General features: G+C 36.8%; 1 protein-coding gene across 5 annotated transcripts in view; it reads right to left on the reverse strand.

Annotated features, from left to right (window-relative positions):
- Nucleotides 1–7,414: 7,414 nt before the first annotated feature.
- LOC104589208 (taraxerol synthase-like) overlaps nt 7,415–16,364 on the reverse strand; it is a 41,016-nt gene continuing 32,066 nt past the window's right edge. For all 5 annotated transcript variants that reach the window (XM_010247451.2, XM_019196295.2, XM_010247450.3 and 2 more), the window contains exons 16-19: nt 16,137–16,314; nt 8,292–8,372; nt 8,037–8,120; nt 7,415–7,858 (exon numbers count right to left, since the gene is read on the reverse strand). In XM_010247451.2, coding sequence (XP_010245753.1) covers nt 7,730–7,858; nt 8,037–8,120; nt 8,292–8,372; nt 16,137–16,314 — 472 coding nt within the window. In that variant the 3' untranslated portion in view covers nt 7,415–7,729. The remainder of the gene's footprint in view (nt 7,859–8,036; nt 8,121–8,291; nt 8,373–16,136; nt 16,315–16,364) is intronic.

Consider the following 16,364-nt stretch of genomic DNA (forward strand, 5'->3'; position numbering starts at 1 on the left):
CACCCAATCAACATCAGTGTATGTTGTCAATTGAAGTGACAAAGATGAGTCAAAGTGAATCCATGAGAGATAGTAGCTTTGAGATATCTGAGAATGCGCTTAAATGCACTCCAATGCTCATCAGTGGGAGAATGTAGGAACTGGAAAACCTTATTCACAACAAATGAGATACCTGACCGAGTGATGGTGACATATTGGAGAGCACCTACTATGCTTCTATATCATGTTGGGTTAGAGATAGGGGTGCTAGAGTCATGAGAGAGCTTGCTTGAGGTTGCCATGAGAGAGGCGACTGTTTGACTCCTAGATTTGTATGATGCAAAAGCTCAAGTATGTATCTCTATTGCAAGAGAAATAAACCCCCAGAGAATGAGCTGACCTAGATTCCAAGAAAATACTGTAATGGCCCTAGATCTTTTAGAGGAAAGATGTTAGAGAGAGATTGAAGGAGTCAATCAATGACGACTGCAGAGTTCCCAATGAGGATGATATCATCAACATAGATCAGCATAAAAATAACTATACTCCCATGATAAAAAATAAAGAGAGATGGGTTAGCAGTAGAATTGCAAAAACCCATTTTAATAAGAACTGTGCTAAGCCAAGCATACCAGGCTTTAGGAGCTTGTTTCAGACCATAAAGAGGTTTTCGAAGTTTGCACACGTGGGTAGATCAATAAACCCCTTGGGTTGGTGGACACAAATTCTTTCATCAAGAGTACCTTGGAGAAATGCATTTTTGATATCTAATTGATGAATTGTCCAAGAGTGAGATGTGGATAGGGCAAGAACTGTATGGACAGTCGCTGGTTTCACCATGGGACTGAAAGTGTCACGAGAACTTGATGAAAACCTTGGGCGACAAGCCGGGCCTTGTAACAATCAAGGGATCCATTAGATTTCTTTTTGATTTTATAGATCGATTTGGTTCCAACCACATTCATCGATGCATCAAATGACACTAATTCCCATGTGCCATTTTTCTACTAATGCTTGATATTCCTTCAACATAGTCGATCGCCAATTATCAGATTTGGTAGCCTGAGCAAAAGATCTCGGTTCTCATTCTTCACTGGAGAGAAGTGATATGGAAGCCAATGGAATGGGATACTTTGTAGCAGTGTGAGCTCGAGGTAGGGCTCCAATCATGGATCTAGTATGCATAGAGTGAGAGTGGGCTGGTGGTGTGGAACTGGTTCAGTGTTATCCAAAAGTTCTTGAATACTCTTGTACCTAGCCGGGGGTTCAAATGTAGGAGGTGGCGCAGAAGTGGTGATGCCACCTTTAGTAGAAGAGGTATTCTATTCACTAGGTACCAGAGATGACGGAGAGGACCTTTGTTCATGGAGTACCGGAGGAGTGCGATCAGATTGTGGGATCGACGCTAATATATATATTCCTATTGGCAATGATGAACCAGCGATAGTGTTGGTGTTATCTAATCCTGGAAAGAGGGATTCATCAAACACCACATAGTGAGCAATGAATGTATGGCCTGTGGGTGCATGGAAACACTTATAGCCTTTATGAGAACTACTGTATCCAATAAATATCCATCAAAGAGAACGAAACATGAACTTATTCTTGTTATAAGGCCTTAAGAGAGGATAACATGCACACCCAAAACAACGAAGTATAGGGAGATTTGGAGCTCAATGAAACAGTGTTTCATAAGGAGTCTTACCACTCAAAACCCCGGTAGGTAACCGGTTTACCAAATAAACAGAATATTCAGCTGCTTTAGCCCAAAAGGATAGGGGGAGTTTCGGGACAAGCCAGTCGATGAGTAATGCCTTGGGAATCCAGATTGTGAGACAGAGGTCAATATTCTCCTCCCCAATCAGACTAGAGGGATTTTAATTTTGCATGAAACAAAATTTCTACTTGCCTTTTAAATTTCAAGAAGGTATCAAACACATTTGACTTGCAAGCTATTGAAAAATCATCCATAAAAATCACATAATAAGAATAACCAGTGTTTGGCTTTATTGGAGTAGAGCCCCATACATTAGAAAAAATTAATTCTAATGGATGCATGGACTGAGAATTAGATAATTGTAATGACAACCTATGACTCTTACTCATTTGACATGACTCACAAATTGATTGACTTGTCCTAGACCCATTGAAATGAAGACTAAACTTAAAAATAACTTGTCATACTATACGTAATGCGGCATGAACCAGACGGAGATGCCATCCATGAAGAAAGTACGTTCTCCAGCAAGAGATTGTGGTGAATGAGAAATTTCTACTAATGAAGGAAAATTGTACAGGCCATCTCTACTGACTCCTCGTACTAGTATTCTCCCTGAATAATCCTTCACACAACAGCAATCATGGTGGAATTCAAAAAATAAGTCATTATCCTTAGTGAACTTATTGATATATAGCAAATTCTTGCAAATAGAAGGGACATGGCAAATCTCATTCAAAGTAAAATAATGCTGATTAAATATCATTGTAGAGGAACCAATTTGTTTGATTCCCAAACCATGGCCATTCTTGACCTTCACTTGGTCGGAAATATTCAGTCCAATTCTAGAGATTTTCCAACTCTTGAGTCGTATAATGTGTCACCCCTGAATCTGGATACCAATTGGGGTCAAAGGTACTTGCATTATAGGGATTCTAGAACTGAGGAGTGCCAACTCCACCATGAAATGGAGAAGGTTCATTGGAGCTATCATTGGAAAATCCAAAAGCATATTTCACCTTTCGATATTGAAGAGCACCATGGCTGGGTTTAGGGGCAGATTTGAGAAATTATGTTACCCTTACCTCCACGTCCGCCATGAAATTGTTGATTAGAGATCATATTTTGCTGAAAATACTAATGATTAAATTGAGGAACTCCACGTCCTCGCTCGTGTCCTCTATTGTTATTATTAAATGAAGAAGCAAATTGTTGGGAGTTCTTCAGTTGAGAATTACCTTTGTTCTTAGAGCTTACTCCAACAAGATTTGCATTGTGAGAATATGATGGATGAGCTTGTTCCTCGAGCCAACTTTCATGATTAAGTAGAGAGCCCATAATGTTTGCAATTCCCAGATCGGCAACATCAAGATGGTTGGTGAGATCAATTATTTTCTTTGGCGTGCTCAATTCCTTCCTATTCTATGACACCATCACCTTATGGATCTCGTCGAAGGTAAGAAGAAGCCACCACCGGAAATCATTACTGATGCTACTGGTACAGGAACCATCATCAATCCCAAATTTGAAAGATGGTTGGAACTAGATCAACTCGTGCTGAGTTGATTAATTTCTTCTCTCACAGAAGGCGTATTGACTCAGGTTCTGGGTCTATCGATAGTAGCCAAAGTCTGGACTACCCTTGCTCGAAGTTACTGCACACACTCTCAGTTTCGAATCTTGCAGGTGAGACGTTAACTACAAAGTCTCAAGAAGGGATCTCTTTCAATTTTAGCCTACATCCAGCGTGCCAAATCTATTGCTGATAGTCTCTCAACTATGGCTGAACCCATTCTTAAATCTGAACTGGTACTATATATACTTGTCGGCCAAGGAAGTGAGTATGAATCCATTGTCACCGCTCTCACCAACCATACTGATGCTGCCAATTTGAGAATCACATATATTATGGGCTCCCTCCTAAATCAGGAAAGTTGGCTCAAGGAACAAGCTCATCCATCAGGTTCTCACAATGCAAATCTTGCTGGAGTAAGCTCTAAGAACAAAGGTAATTCTCAATTGAAGAACTTCCAACAATTTGCTTCTTCATTTAATAAAAACAAGAGGATGAGGGCGAGGACGTGGAGTTTCTCAATTTAATCATCAGTATTTTCTAATCAACAATTTCATGGCAGACGTGGAGGTAAGGGTAACATAATTTGTCAAATCTGTACTAAACCTGGCCATGGTGATCTTCAATGTCGAAAGGTGAAATATGCTTTTGGATTTTCCAATGATAGCACCAATGAAACTTATGTGTTTCATGGTAGAGTTGGCACTACTTATTTCTAGAGTCCCTACAATGCAAGTATCTTTGACTCCAACTGGTATCTAGATTCAGAGGCAACACATCATATGACTCTAGAGTTGGAAAATCTCCAGAATTGGATTGAATATACAGGGTCCGACAAAGTGAAGGTTGGGAATGGCCAAGGTTTGAGAATCAGACATACTGGTTCCTCTACTATGATATTTAATGAACATTCTTTTATTTTGAATGAGATTTGCCATGTCCCTTCTATTTGCAAAAATCTACTATCTATTAGTAAGTTCACTAAGGATAATGACTTATTTTTTGAATTCCACAGTGATTGTTGCTTTGTGAATGATTATTTGGGAAAATTACTAGTACGGGGAGTTAGTAGAGATGGCCTGTACAGTTTTCCTTCATTAGCGACAATTTCTCATTCACCACAAGCTCTTGTTAGAGAATGTACCTCTCTCCATGGATGTCATCTGTGTCTGGGTCATGCCGCATTATGTATAGTACGACAAGTTATTTTTAAGTTTGGTCTTCTTTTCAATGGGTCTAGGACAAGTCAGTCAATTTGTGAATCATGTCAAATGGGTAAAAGTCATAGGTTGTCTTTATAATTATCTAATGCTCAGTCCATGCGTCCATTAAAATAATTTTTTGCTGATGTATAGGACCTTCTCCAATGAAGTCAAATAATGATTATTCTTATTATGTGATTTTTATGGATGATTTTTCAAAATTTTATTGGTTATACCCTATGGCATGCAAGTCAAATGTATTTGATATCTTCTTGAATTTTAAGAGGCATATAGAAGTTTTGTTTGATGCAAAAACTAAAATCCCTCCATTCTAATTGGAGAGGAAAATATCGGCATCTGTTCACAAGGCATTACTCATCGACTGGTTTGTCTCCACACTCATGAGCAGAACGAATTTGTTGAATGGAAACATCACCACATCATTGAATCAACGATATCTCTACTTGCTACCTCCAAACTACCCCTAAGGGGTGTATTAGGGATTAAGATAGAGATAATAATGTAGATGAGATTGCAGCATTTAAGGTGGTGTGTTTGAGTCAAGTTAGGTTTGGTTATTATGCAAATGTGTAGATTCTACTTGGAATTAGATGGAACCGGCCTCAAACCATCCATGAACTGATACTACCCAATCTGTTATAGGGTAGGGTATGGTTCCAAATTCTTCGAACCAACCCTAACCCAGGCCAGTTCTAGGGTTTAGGAGTTTACCCTAACTGAACTGACCTTGCTTGGCCTAAGTGGAATTGGCCTTGTTGGAACCTGCCTTGGAACCAAGCTTGCCCTGAAATAAATTCCAAAATACTTTTGGGGATGTGAAGACAATATAAGTTTTAAACTATATATTATATTTACTAAAAATCAAGTTTTTTAAGAACTTAATTATTTTTTTGAAGGAGGGAGTAAAGAAAGAACAAGTTCTATGGCCCTGGAACCACCAATGCTAAAACTGACCCTGGAACTGACCTTCATAGGATAGGTTCCAGGTTTTTCCATGGGACCGAACTGAACTAACCCATGCTCACCCCTAGTGCAAAGGAGACATGATCAAATGGAATAGGCGAAAGCTATATTGCTTAAGGCAATTCCCATAAAAAATCACTTTTTGTGGAGGCTTCACATGGGCAAAGTTCCAATTGATGATAAGATTCAACAGATTATCCCTTCCTACTCAAAGTGCTCATGTTGTGCAAATAGCAATCTTGAATAGACGATCACCTGTTCGTTATAGGTACCTCGGCTTGTAAGTGTGGAATAATTTTGCAAACTTATTAGATGTTCCAATTTCGATTGCGCAACATGTTCTTAGCTGGTCAGATTCTATGCCTTTTGCTGCTTCCCAAATGGGCTTTGTTGGTCGGCTTGTACTATTACCCTTCATTCCCTAGCAAGTTTGGAAAGAAATATGTACTAGGCAATACAAGGGTAGGCTTTTTTTGTTTTTCAAGTGGTGATGTAGTGAGAAAAGTAACTGACCATTTGAGAGATTCTATGTACTTGGTCAAGACCCGACGACAGCCCAAACACAGTTAGGCATAAAGTGATTTTTGATTGTTTGGGCCATCAAGAAGCTCCGGTCGAGTTACAAGAAGTTAGTGAGATAGTCATTAATGATTGAAGCCTTCAATTCAAGGGTTTAAATTATAAACATTGATATGTATGGTGCATGTCATAGTGGATCAGGAGTGGATAGTGGAGGAGGTGTCATTAGAGATGCTGGTGATGTTTGGCATTGATGTTGATTTCCTAGAAATCAGCACCACATAGGATCCATATAAGTGACATTTTTAATGTTTGATTGGCTGATTATGGCGATTTCTGGGAAATCAGTCAAAATTGGTTATTGAAATCAGCCCCTTTCAGGGATCACCTTTTCTGGTGATTCCTTGATTTTTAATTGATTCCGATTTTTTGAGGATGACATGACATGGCATTGAATTATAACTCTAATGCAAAAATAATTGGCCCTTGAAATTCAGTATCAAACAGACTCAAAGCTAAGTTCTCAAAAATCAGCTTACAAGACATAAATGATACCAAACAACAATTTTTGATGATTTTTCAAAAAATCAATGATTACAGGGTGATTTCTAGATAATCGGTAAGGAGAAATCATCATCGATGCCAATAACTGGAGACTTATTAATGGCTTTTGCTAACTACTATGGGGAAATAACCAATAGTAAAGCAGAAGCAAAAGCTCTTCAATAGAAGGTCTAATTGGAATTTGGGTAGAATTGGGTTCAAAATTGCTTGTCAACCTGGTGAATGGTAAAGTTTTGATCCCTTGAGTACCTGCCTTCCCTTTCGGAGGAACTGGAGCATATTAGAAGATGGTTGTCAATAAAAGTTTTTCATGCTTACAGAGAATGCAATAGGGATAGTAGGTACTTTGGCTAACTATACTTGTGATACAAGACAAAACTAAATGTCTTGACCTAGTGATAGTTTGCCATCATCAGTTAAGAAAAGCTTAAGGGAGGACAAAGTTGGAAATTTTTGTTTTCGTATCAAACTTATCTAATTCTTTTGTTTTATTCTTTTTATGGGATTGGGATGGAGCTTTTCAGGGAAAGCTCTTTGTTCATGGGTTTGGAGCAAGGCAGGATATGTTCTCCCCTGTAATAATTGTTAATAAAATTTTGGAAAAAAAGGTATAGCTTGATCCTTATGCTATGCAAATCTCGATATAGTATTAAGTAATCAAATCAATATATATGTTTTGCATTCATGCACTAAATTCTGTCGTCAACTCATGTAGTTCTTGGATTACTCAGATCCTAGTGGAACAAACATATCATCATACATTGGCTTGCTCTCAAATGTAATATTTGGATCATAGAAATATTTGCATTAGCAGAAAAACAAGAATATAAAGCTCATGGATTTATTAATCAAAAGAATATGGTAATGAAGAAATAATTTATTAACTAGGTCTATACGGCAAGCATCATTAAAATCCATTAAATATAAATCTCCATTATAGAGTACAATAATTTGGAGAAAGACTATAAAAAGCCAAATGGAAAGATTATCATCACTTTATTTATTTGACTATGATACCAGAAAAAACCTACAGTTGATCAACTGATTTCATAAAAGAGATGATCAATCAGGCGCTATTCATCAAAATTGATGGAGGCACTTTGATTGGTCAAAATTGTTCAAGTACCATGTCTTTTCAGTATCATATATCTTCCCCTTTATTTATATAAGGATAATTGTAGAATGAGTGACTTAATTTTGGAGGATTTTGGAAGGTTTAAAAACTCGTGTACGGTACTCCCCAAGTGCCCATAGTGGAAATATATTTCTGTATGTTGCATAGTGTATCATACAAGTCTTTATAGAGGCTCCTGTAATTTCCTGTAGTAATGAATAAAAATATTAGAGAACATGAAAAATAAAGAATTAATAGAGACAATTATGAAAGGAAATGCAATAATAAAGGAAGATAGCTTCAATTTGTGTCATATTTTACATCATCTGCTCAGTCCTTTTTTGCTCCAAACCACATATCATATAAGAATTGGCTATATCTTACCTCTTGAGGAAAGTCCCCATTTTCCATTTGTGAATTAATTAATAGCTTTGCTGCACGATGCAATGGGGTTGTATCTCTCTCAGCCTGGTTATATTTGAAAACTAATTATTTAGTATCTGGATAAAAGAAACTCATTTTATTGAAAGAATTTGCCAACGAACTCCAACTTAATTCTAAAACTTCATTTACTCTTTTAGATTTTCCTGTATACAATCAGTATAATCCATGTATTTGACTTTATAACTTCAAACTAACCTGTCCACCATGAATGAGACCCATCAATGCCCATGCTGTTTGAACTAAATTTGTTTTACCACCTTTTAGAGGAGTGTATTCCTGTTTGACCCAACACAATTAAAGAAGCAAATAGATAAGGAAAAGCATCACGGGTTCTCTGAATAAACAACTTTTAGATCTTGAAAAGGAACTAGCAGTAGCCCTACATGAACCACCCTTGAGTGCTAATGTCTTATTGTAGCACAAACTATACTCTGACCGAGAAGAATTGTTAGATAAAGTAAAGATTTACTGGCGAAATAAAGCATGTGTTGCTTGGAAAAAAGACAGTGACCACACCACTAAAAATTTTCATGTGATGGCTTCAAACAAAAGCAAATTACATTGGCAAATTGACTATTTTGAACAACTACTCACTATACCATTACTCAATTTGACATCTTGTGATGCTTCGACATCTTGTATTGCTAACAGTGACAATCAACTTTTATGCCAACCTCCAAATGAAGAAGTGAGTACTTTATTTAGTATTGGACGCACTAAACTCTAGGCCTAGATGGGATCTAAGATGCAATTTATCAAAATTGTTGGAATATTGTGGGTACAAAACTAGTACAGTTATGCAATCCTGCTTTCTATCATTAGAAAAATAGTAAATATTAATTAGACTCACATTTATCTCATTCCAAAATCGGGTTTAGTATAGCAAGCAAAGGATTTCACCCTATTGGTCCTTTTTATTTTTACATATAAGGTAATGGCCAAAATACTTTCACACTTTGAAAACAAGCTTGTGATAATATTCTATTGGCACAAGATGTTAGACAGCATATGTCCTTAGCTCCAATCAGATTGATGTATACAAATATTTATAAATAATATAAGTACATTATTGTTTCATGATCACATTTGGTATGTTTATGTGAATTAATCTTTAAATTTGATACTTATGAGACACATGTTAACTTAGAATGTTCTCAGTCATTGGACAAACTTGGGGAGTTTATCCTCACAAGATTGACATTGATATATTACGGAATTGGTGGAGTAGCTTGTCTCAGCTACTAGGATTAGACCCTAGGCACAGACAATGGGTGTTTTGAGGAATCATTTGACCCAGATCAAATTCCAATTATGCTTTGGACTTTAGAGAAAGATGGGTAGAACTAGAAAGTTACATTTAACCCCAGACTTGATTATGATATTTGACTATGTTTTGGACTATCTTTAATTTATGCCAACTAGTGAGATTTATTAGAGGTCAAACATTTGGGCATGTTGGGGTAGTTTAGAAAATTACCTGAGTGGGTAATCATAGTGATAGGATCGCCCATTTTCTTAGACAAAGTGAATATTCGAGTTTACACTCTCTTTAATGGAAACCTAAAACCATCGACAATGGATTTCAACTATAATTGAAATTTGATTTGTAAAATGTATTTATATATTATATTAATATTTTATAGAAAAGGATTTTAAAAGGCTTTAATCCTAGGATTCATCTAAGCAAAGAGTGTGACACTACTTTTTACAGTTAAGGAAGAGGTCCTTCTCTATGAATAGTATTTTAAAGATTATGGAGTGAAATGTTAGGTGTAAGAGACCATTACAAGGTTGATTATTTGATGGGCTTCATCTTATATAAGTCTATTATCCTTAGGTCTTCATAGGGTGGTTGAATCCATTGATCATTTACATGTAAATGTTAGGCCCAATTGAACCCAAGTTGAATGGGTTTGGGGTTCAATGCCCTTGAGTAGTGAATTTGGCCTAGCCTTATCTAGAGGTGGGTTAGAACCATTATGGACTTGTGTGAGACCTTTGTAGGTTCCACTCCATATAAGTTTTAGGCTACATGGCCTTATAATGCATAGGAAAGTGAGCCATTAAGGAAAATAGGCCTAAGGCCAATTATTAATATGATTAATTAAGTAAGCAGATGGCAACATTGTCATGTGACTTGGGGAAATTTTGGGTCATGGATTTTATCCATAAGGATAAACCCTAATCTAAATTTGATTTGAATTCAACTCCTACTAGGACTAGGAGAGTACTCTATATAAGGGAAGAGAGGGATGGGCAAACCATTCTTTCCGAAATTTGTCTCTCTCTCTCTCTCTTTCTCACCTCCCTTGCTCTAATAAAATCCTAGTTCTTTCCACCCTAGTAGGGACGCTTCTTTCAGTTCCTAAATGTGTTTTTTGGACAAACATTAGTCCTATGAAGGATCTCACTGCTGCATTAATCCCAATAAGATTGGAGGTTTAAAGTGCAGAAACTATGTTGTTGAATCAGTTTCACTTCACTATTGCGACATCTTCAGGTATAATTTGAAATTAATTTGGATTTCAAATCTGATCCAGTTAGTGCAAATTTGATTCCAAAATTTCAGGTTTTAAAATCATCCGGAAAACGGTTTCTACAATGGGTTATAAAACTTTTAAAATTCACCCAACCACTAGATCTGCTTCAGCCACGTCTAATCTGAACTCTAACCCTTCCAACACAAGAAGTTGTTCACTCCATGAATAGGCAAAAGAGACACTCATAATTCATTATCTTGTCTTTAGATGTGAGCCCCATGTCACATTCTAAATGCTATTTGGGAATAGCTATTTCTATGGGATGACCTAAGTGTCAAGAGTGATGGTTTCTTTTGGAATGAATGAGAAGAAAACTGGCTATGTGGAAAGTATATCTCTTATCTTAAGTAGGCCATACAATACTCATAAAATCTACATTTGAGGCTCTACCAGTTTACCATATGCAATATCATGCATCTTGTACTTAATTTGCAATCTATGTTGAAACCAAGGGCTGAAGGTGATCTAGGCTTGTGGGTAGTAGAACATAGAAACATTGCTTTTTTATCAAAAGTTTGTTGGTGCTTTTTGAAGAATAAATATTCCCTATGGGAAAAGGTGCTTGATCATAAAAATAGTAATTCCAATTTTTGGTAATATTAAGCATCTTACGGTATTTCATCTATTTGGTCTCGATTGTTGCAAGCAAGAGAGGTGGTACATTAGGGTGCTCTTTAGTTGATAAGAAATAGGTGGTCTATTTACTTATTACTAAGGTTTTTAAAACCATACTAGACATGGAACTATTACGGGGACTAGTTCCTAGGCTGAACGGTTTGATCGTCCGGTTCGAATGGACGAACCCTTTTTGACTTAAAAAATTAAAAAATAAAAATGGCCAAAACCGTTGTCTGAGTTGACAATTCAAAGGTGCAACTGCCCAGGTCAATGGATCACTGACCAAATCAATGGCTTTTGGCCAAAAAAGTGGTTTTAGGGTGAAACAAAACTGGTTACCTAACCGGTTCCCATGTTTTTTAGTCTAACTATCTTATCTAGTCTGGTTTTGAAAACCATGCTTATTACATGACCCTTGGTGTGCTCTAAATTTTCCCCTTGCTGATATGAACGATTTTATGCAAAACTCTTTCCATTTAGCCCATCTAATCAATTCCATTGATATGACTTTGCACCTCACTCTTTTTCAATAGTTATTTTCCAAGTTTGATTCTACTCAATTATATTCTATTTCTCTGCCACACCCAAGAAATGAATTGTAGGATTCTGTGATTTGGGTGAAGACTCCTCATGGGGAATTTACATGTTGTTTGGATTTGAAGGTAATTACTAGTACCCTTCCTACTTCAACATCACATCTGTTGCATGATGACATGTGATAACCCTGCATTTTGATGCCTTAAGGGCATCAATTCAGGGGTATTATCGGCCTTAGATTAGTCAAAGTGTATCATTTTCTCAATTAAAATCAATTATGTGACATCTGAGTGTCTCTGTGCAGTTTTTGGGAAGCTGGTGTGAAGACCAGCTGAGAGAGGGGGTGTTTTTGTACAGAACTGAGAATAGGAGGGTGCCTCCTATCTGCTAAACCCAGTTGGCGCCCATCCTATTGTATTACCATGCTCCCATCTCCTTAGCAAAACCTAGGGAACCTTTTTAACCTAATCTTTTCACTCTTAGCAAACCCTAGCCACCACTAGGTGTTTAATCTCCACCCTCTAGCTCTTTTAATCTCAACCACTCATTTTAAGGCTCTCCTTTAAAGCTTTTAAACCCTAGGGCGCCACCTATTCTGCTAATCCTCACCATTCAACCCATCACCTCCAAATCTAAGCCACTCCCTCCATCTTATATCCCAACCATTCAATCTAGGGCACCACCTATTCTTTTAATCTTAACCCTTCAACCCTAGATGTTCTAATCTACACCCTCCATTTCTAGGTGTCCAAATCTCAGCCCTACATAATATTGGGTGCCCTCTCATTTTATTTTTAGCCATAAGATCACACCAAAACCATCTTATCCATCCATTAGAAACCCTAGGGCATCCCTAACTTTGCTAAATCCTAGCTGCCGCCCTCTATCTTTCTCCCTATTTCTAGTTGTGTCCACCCTTCTTTATAAAAAGGGTCCCAAGGGCCCCGTAAAAGGGGTTGGTCAATTCACCCAAGTAAGAAGGAATGTTGATCTTGAGAAGTTCAAGGGTAGAGGAAGAGGAGGACGCCCAAGCAAGAGGAGGGGTTCTTACTTGCAGTTCGCCAACACTACTATTGCCATCTTTGGATGTGAATCCCAACCATATTTTCTTCAGTTTTAGAATTACTTTCTGTTCTTTAATTTCCAGTTTAATTTTTCCTTCCTACAAATTTATTTTTATTAGATTTAATTTGTGTTTTATTTCTTTTCTGCAAATCTTAAATTTGGCCAGGTAAAACGGAAGGCGTAACTCGAGAAGTTCGAGGGTGGAAGGAGAGATCCGAAAACTGCTACCTCTGATCGGATTCTCAAACATTTTTATTTTGTTTCTTTTATTTAGTTGTTTATGTTCTTTATTTAATTTTATGCACTTGTTATTCTTAGTACTATTCGAATTTTGTTTTAATGAATTCTAATTTTTCAATTAATTATTTTTTTTATTTCCGCAACTCCCACTTGCGTTCTCTTCTCCCGGATCTAAGTACATGATTATTTTTCCCTCGCTTCCCTGTGGATACGACCCGTTCTCACCTATATACTACGTTAGTAATTGTTTGAGAATCGGAATAAAATTATAAATATTAAAACTGGTGTTCCGGAATGTTTAATGACACGCTTTCGGACACACCAACATGCGATGGTCTTACCTTTAGGCAATTAAGGCTCTGTTTGGCATCACTTCTGGCGATTCTCATGTTTCTTTGGAATAGAATGGCGTTTCGGGTTGTTAGCTCTTTAGAATGGCTCCAATTCTAGATGAAAACTCTCATCTGGAAGGCTGATTTTCCAAATCCCATTTTTTGTTTATAAAGATGATTGATTTTCATCTTTTCATTTCTCACAGTCTTTTATTAAAAAGTGAACACAAGTACCCATGTTGCACGTGCGAACATGGGAAGTAAGTAATTTTGCAAGACAATAAATGCTGGCCAAAATCCCTAACTCTCAGTCACCTTCTTCTCCTACTTCCAATGGTTCTCCGCTCACCAATGGCTCTTTGCAACTCATAAGATCTTAGATAAAATTCTCATCCCTTCTTTTTTTCCCTTTCAATCAAATACAACCCCAAAAAACTTACCATTTTCTTCACTTTTTATTCTCTTTTTCTCTGTGTTTGTTCCCAAAATTTTTTAAGCATCTACAAAATTTATTGTTCTGGTTATTTACTCAGAACCTATCTTAAGACATCCAAGTAAAATATTGTTTTTTTTTTGTTAATATATATTGTATTGATTTGTTTTCTCCTCGTATCAAGTTGAAAGCAAACTACACTGCTTGCTATCAAAACATTCTAGAAGACTAGCCTTTAATCTCAAAGGAAGTGTAAGATTTGAATTATGGTATAACTTTTCAAGATGCATTAGTACCTCCCTAGTGCAATTTTCAAGTAGCAATAACTATATCAAAGGACGTAAGGTTGTCATTACTGGAGGACGAGCATGCTAAAAGTGGCCTTTGTACATTAGTTTAGACTCTAGAATGTGATGTACTTCTACAGATTCTATATAACATGTTGGTTGTTACTTGGACAAGTTGATTCTTAAAATGGTGGTGCTAATATCCTGACTTTCCATAATTTCTAACAAGGAACTAAGAGGGAGCTGAGAACAACTATGAAGTTGATACTTCGGTTTGCAAAATGTTTTATAAAATGGCCTAACAAAGCAAGGGACCCTAAGAGATCATATGTACAAGGGCATTACAACTTAATGGGGTGATATAAATGTAATAATAGGGCTCAACTTAGGCTAATCACCTTTATAACTTTGTAATCTACTTTTTTCTATAATAATAAAATTTTTGAATAGTTATCCAAAAAAAGAAGTATTACTTTGTTGGTAGGTTTGCTTTTTTAGTGGGAGTTCCTTCTAGTAACCTTTTCTTCAATGGTGTGTCAATCCATTCCCCACGATTCTTTCATTCATGTATTACAACAGTGCATCATGTCTGACATCCTGATTTTGGTTAAATGTTGGGAGGGGTGGGGTTGGATATGAACCTAACCTTTGATGTTTTGGAATGGAGTTTATGCTATCTAACTTGGACCTGTTTTTTCACTCTTATCATCTCAAGATTTGACCATCAATTCATGACCTTATTACCAAACATGATTTTGTTTTTGGGAAACAAGAATCAGATAACTATGCCAAACACATCTAGCAATTCTCTGGATAAAAATTCTCAGAATCCATCTGGCAATTCTCGGATAACTTGTTTCTGATCTGAAGCCTATAGATAATTCGCATCTTTGTGTGTGGTAAATAAGCATCGACGACTTGGCAAAATAGGTGGGAAGCTATCCGCTAATGACTCCCATCGGTTGATTTAAAGAGTTTTAGAATCTCCTACGATAACTAGACCGAAGAAAGTTGTCTTGCAGGGTCTGGATGCCATGCAAAACTGGCGGAGCTTCCAATCTCTTTCGATGATTTTGCTTGTTTGTGGTGCTTGGAAGAAGGCCCCAGAAGCATTGAATAGTTAGAGCTAAAAAATTTAGCCTATTTTTTTCTCTCTCAACTGATCATGAACGTTGCAAAAATTTATAATCAGAGCGAAAATGTTTTTTTACATTCTACTTCCATGGCAACCAGTAGAGGGAGAAAAAAGGACGAAAGGAGCTAGACGCAACATTGTCTTAACAATGGGGGTTGGGTATTTATTTATACACTCCTTCAGCTTCAAGTGGGTAGTAGAAATTGGAGCACTTGTAGTTGATGGAGCCAGAGATGCTCCCCCTACAGCACTTGCAAAGCCAGAGCTGCCTCCCCTGCAGTACTTGTAGTTGCAGAGGTAAGAGAGAAGAGACCGGAGTTCTGAGGAGAAAGGGGTTGCTAGTCCAAGGGAGGGGTAATATTGGGTTTTAAAAGAATTTTAAACGTCACATGGTCTTAAGTGTACGTAGGTTTTGACGGAATACTAACAGATGTTAACGGTAAAGGTAGAATTAGACAATTGTCAAAAAACAATGAGGATAACATTAGTCAATTTTCAAACAGTAAGGGTACACTTAGTCAATTAACTAAACCATAAGGGTAGTTTAAGAAATTTACCCTATTTCTTAATATTAATAGTGGATTTTGTGTTCACCTTTGCCTATAATTGCAAACAATTTATCGTAAAACATTAACAATATGTTGTTATGTATTTAATTTTCTTACATTATTCCTCACTATCTTGTATCATTTCTGCAAACCCATATAATTGCGCTTTGGTGCAATAGACAAGTTATATAAGTGTTTACTCTTTTTATTTCTTTGCAACTATTATCTCATCAAAAAAGAGGCAATATTGAAATGCATAATCTTAAAACAAAAATAAAAACATTAAGATAGTTTTATGAAAATACCTCATTTGGGCATGAAAGATAACTCTCTCCCCAGCCACCAGTTTCTTTTTGTATTGATAATAAAAAATCAACACCTTTACGAACAGCTACACAATCATCATATCCCTTCCCTACTGCTGCTAGTCCTCTAAGAGCAAACCATGTACCATAGATAAAACAAATTCCCCAATTTCCATACCTGTTATGTATCTTATTGTTAGGTGATCAATCTAAAATAATATCTTGATC

This window comes from Nelumbo nucifera, chromosome 8 (genome assembly GCF_055504915.1).
Source record: "Nelumbo nucifera cultivar China Antique chromosome 8, China Antique-T2T, whole genome shotgun sequence".
NCBI lineage: Eukaryota > Viridiplantae > Streptophyta > Magnoliopsida > Proteales > Nelumbonaceae > Nelumbo > Nelumbo nucifera.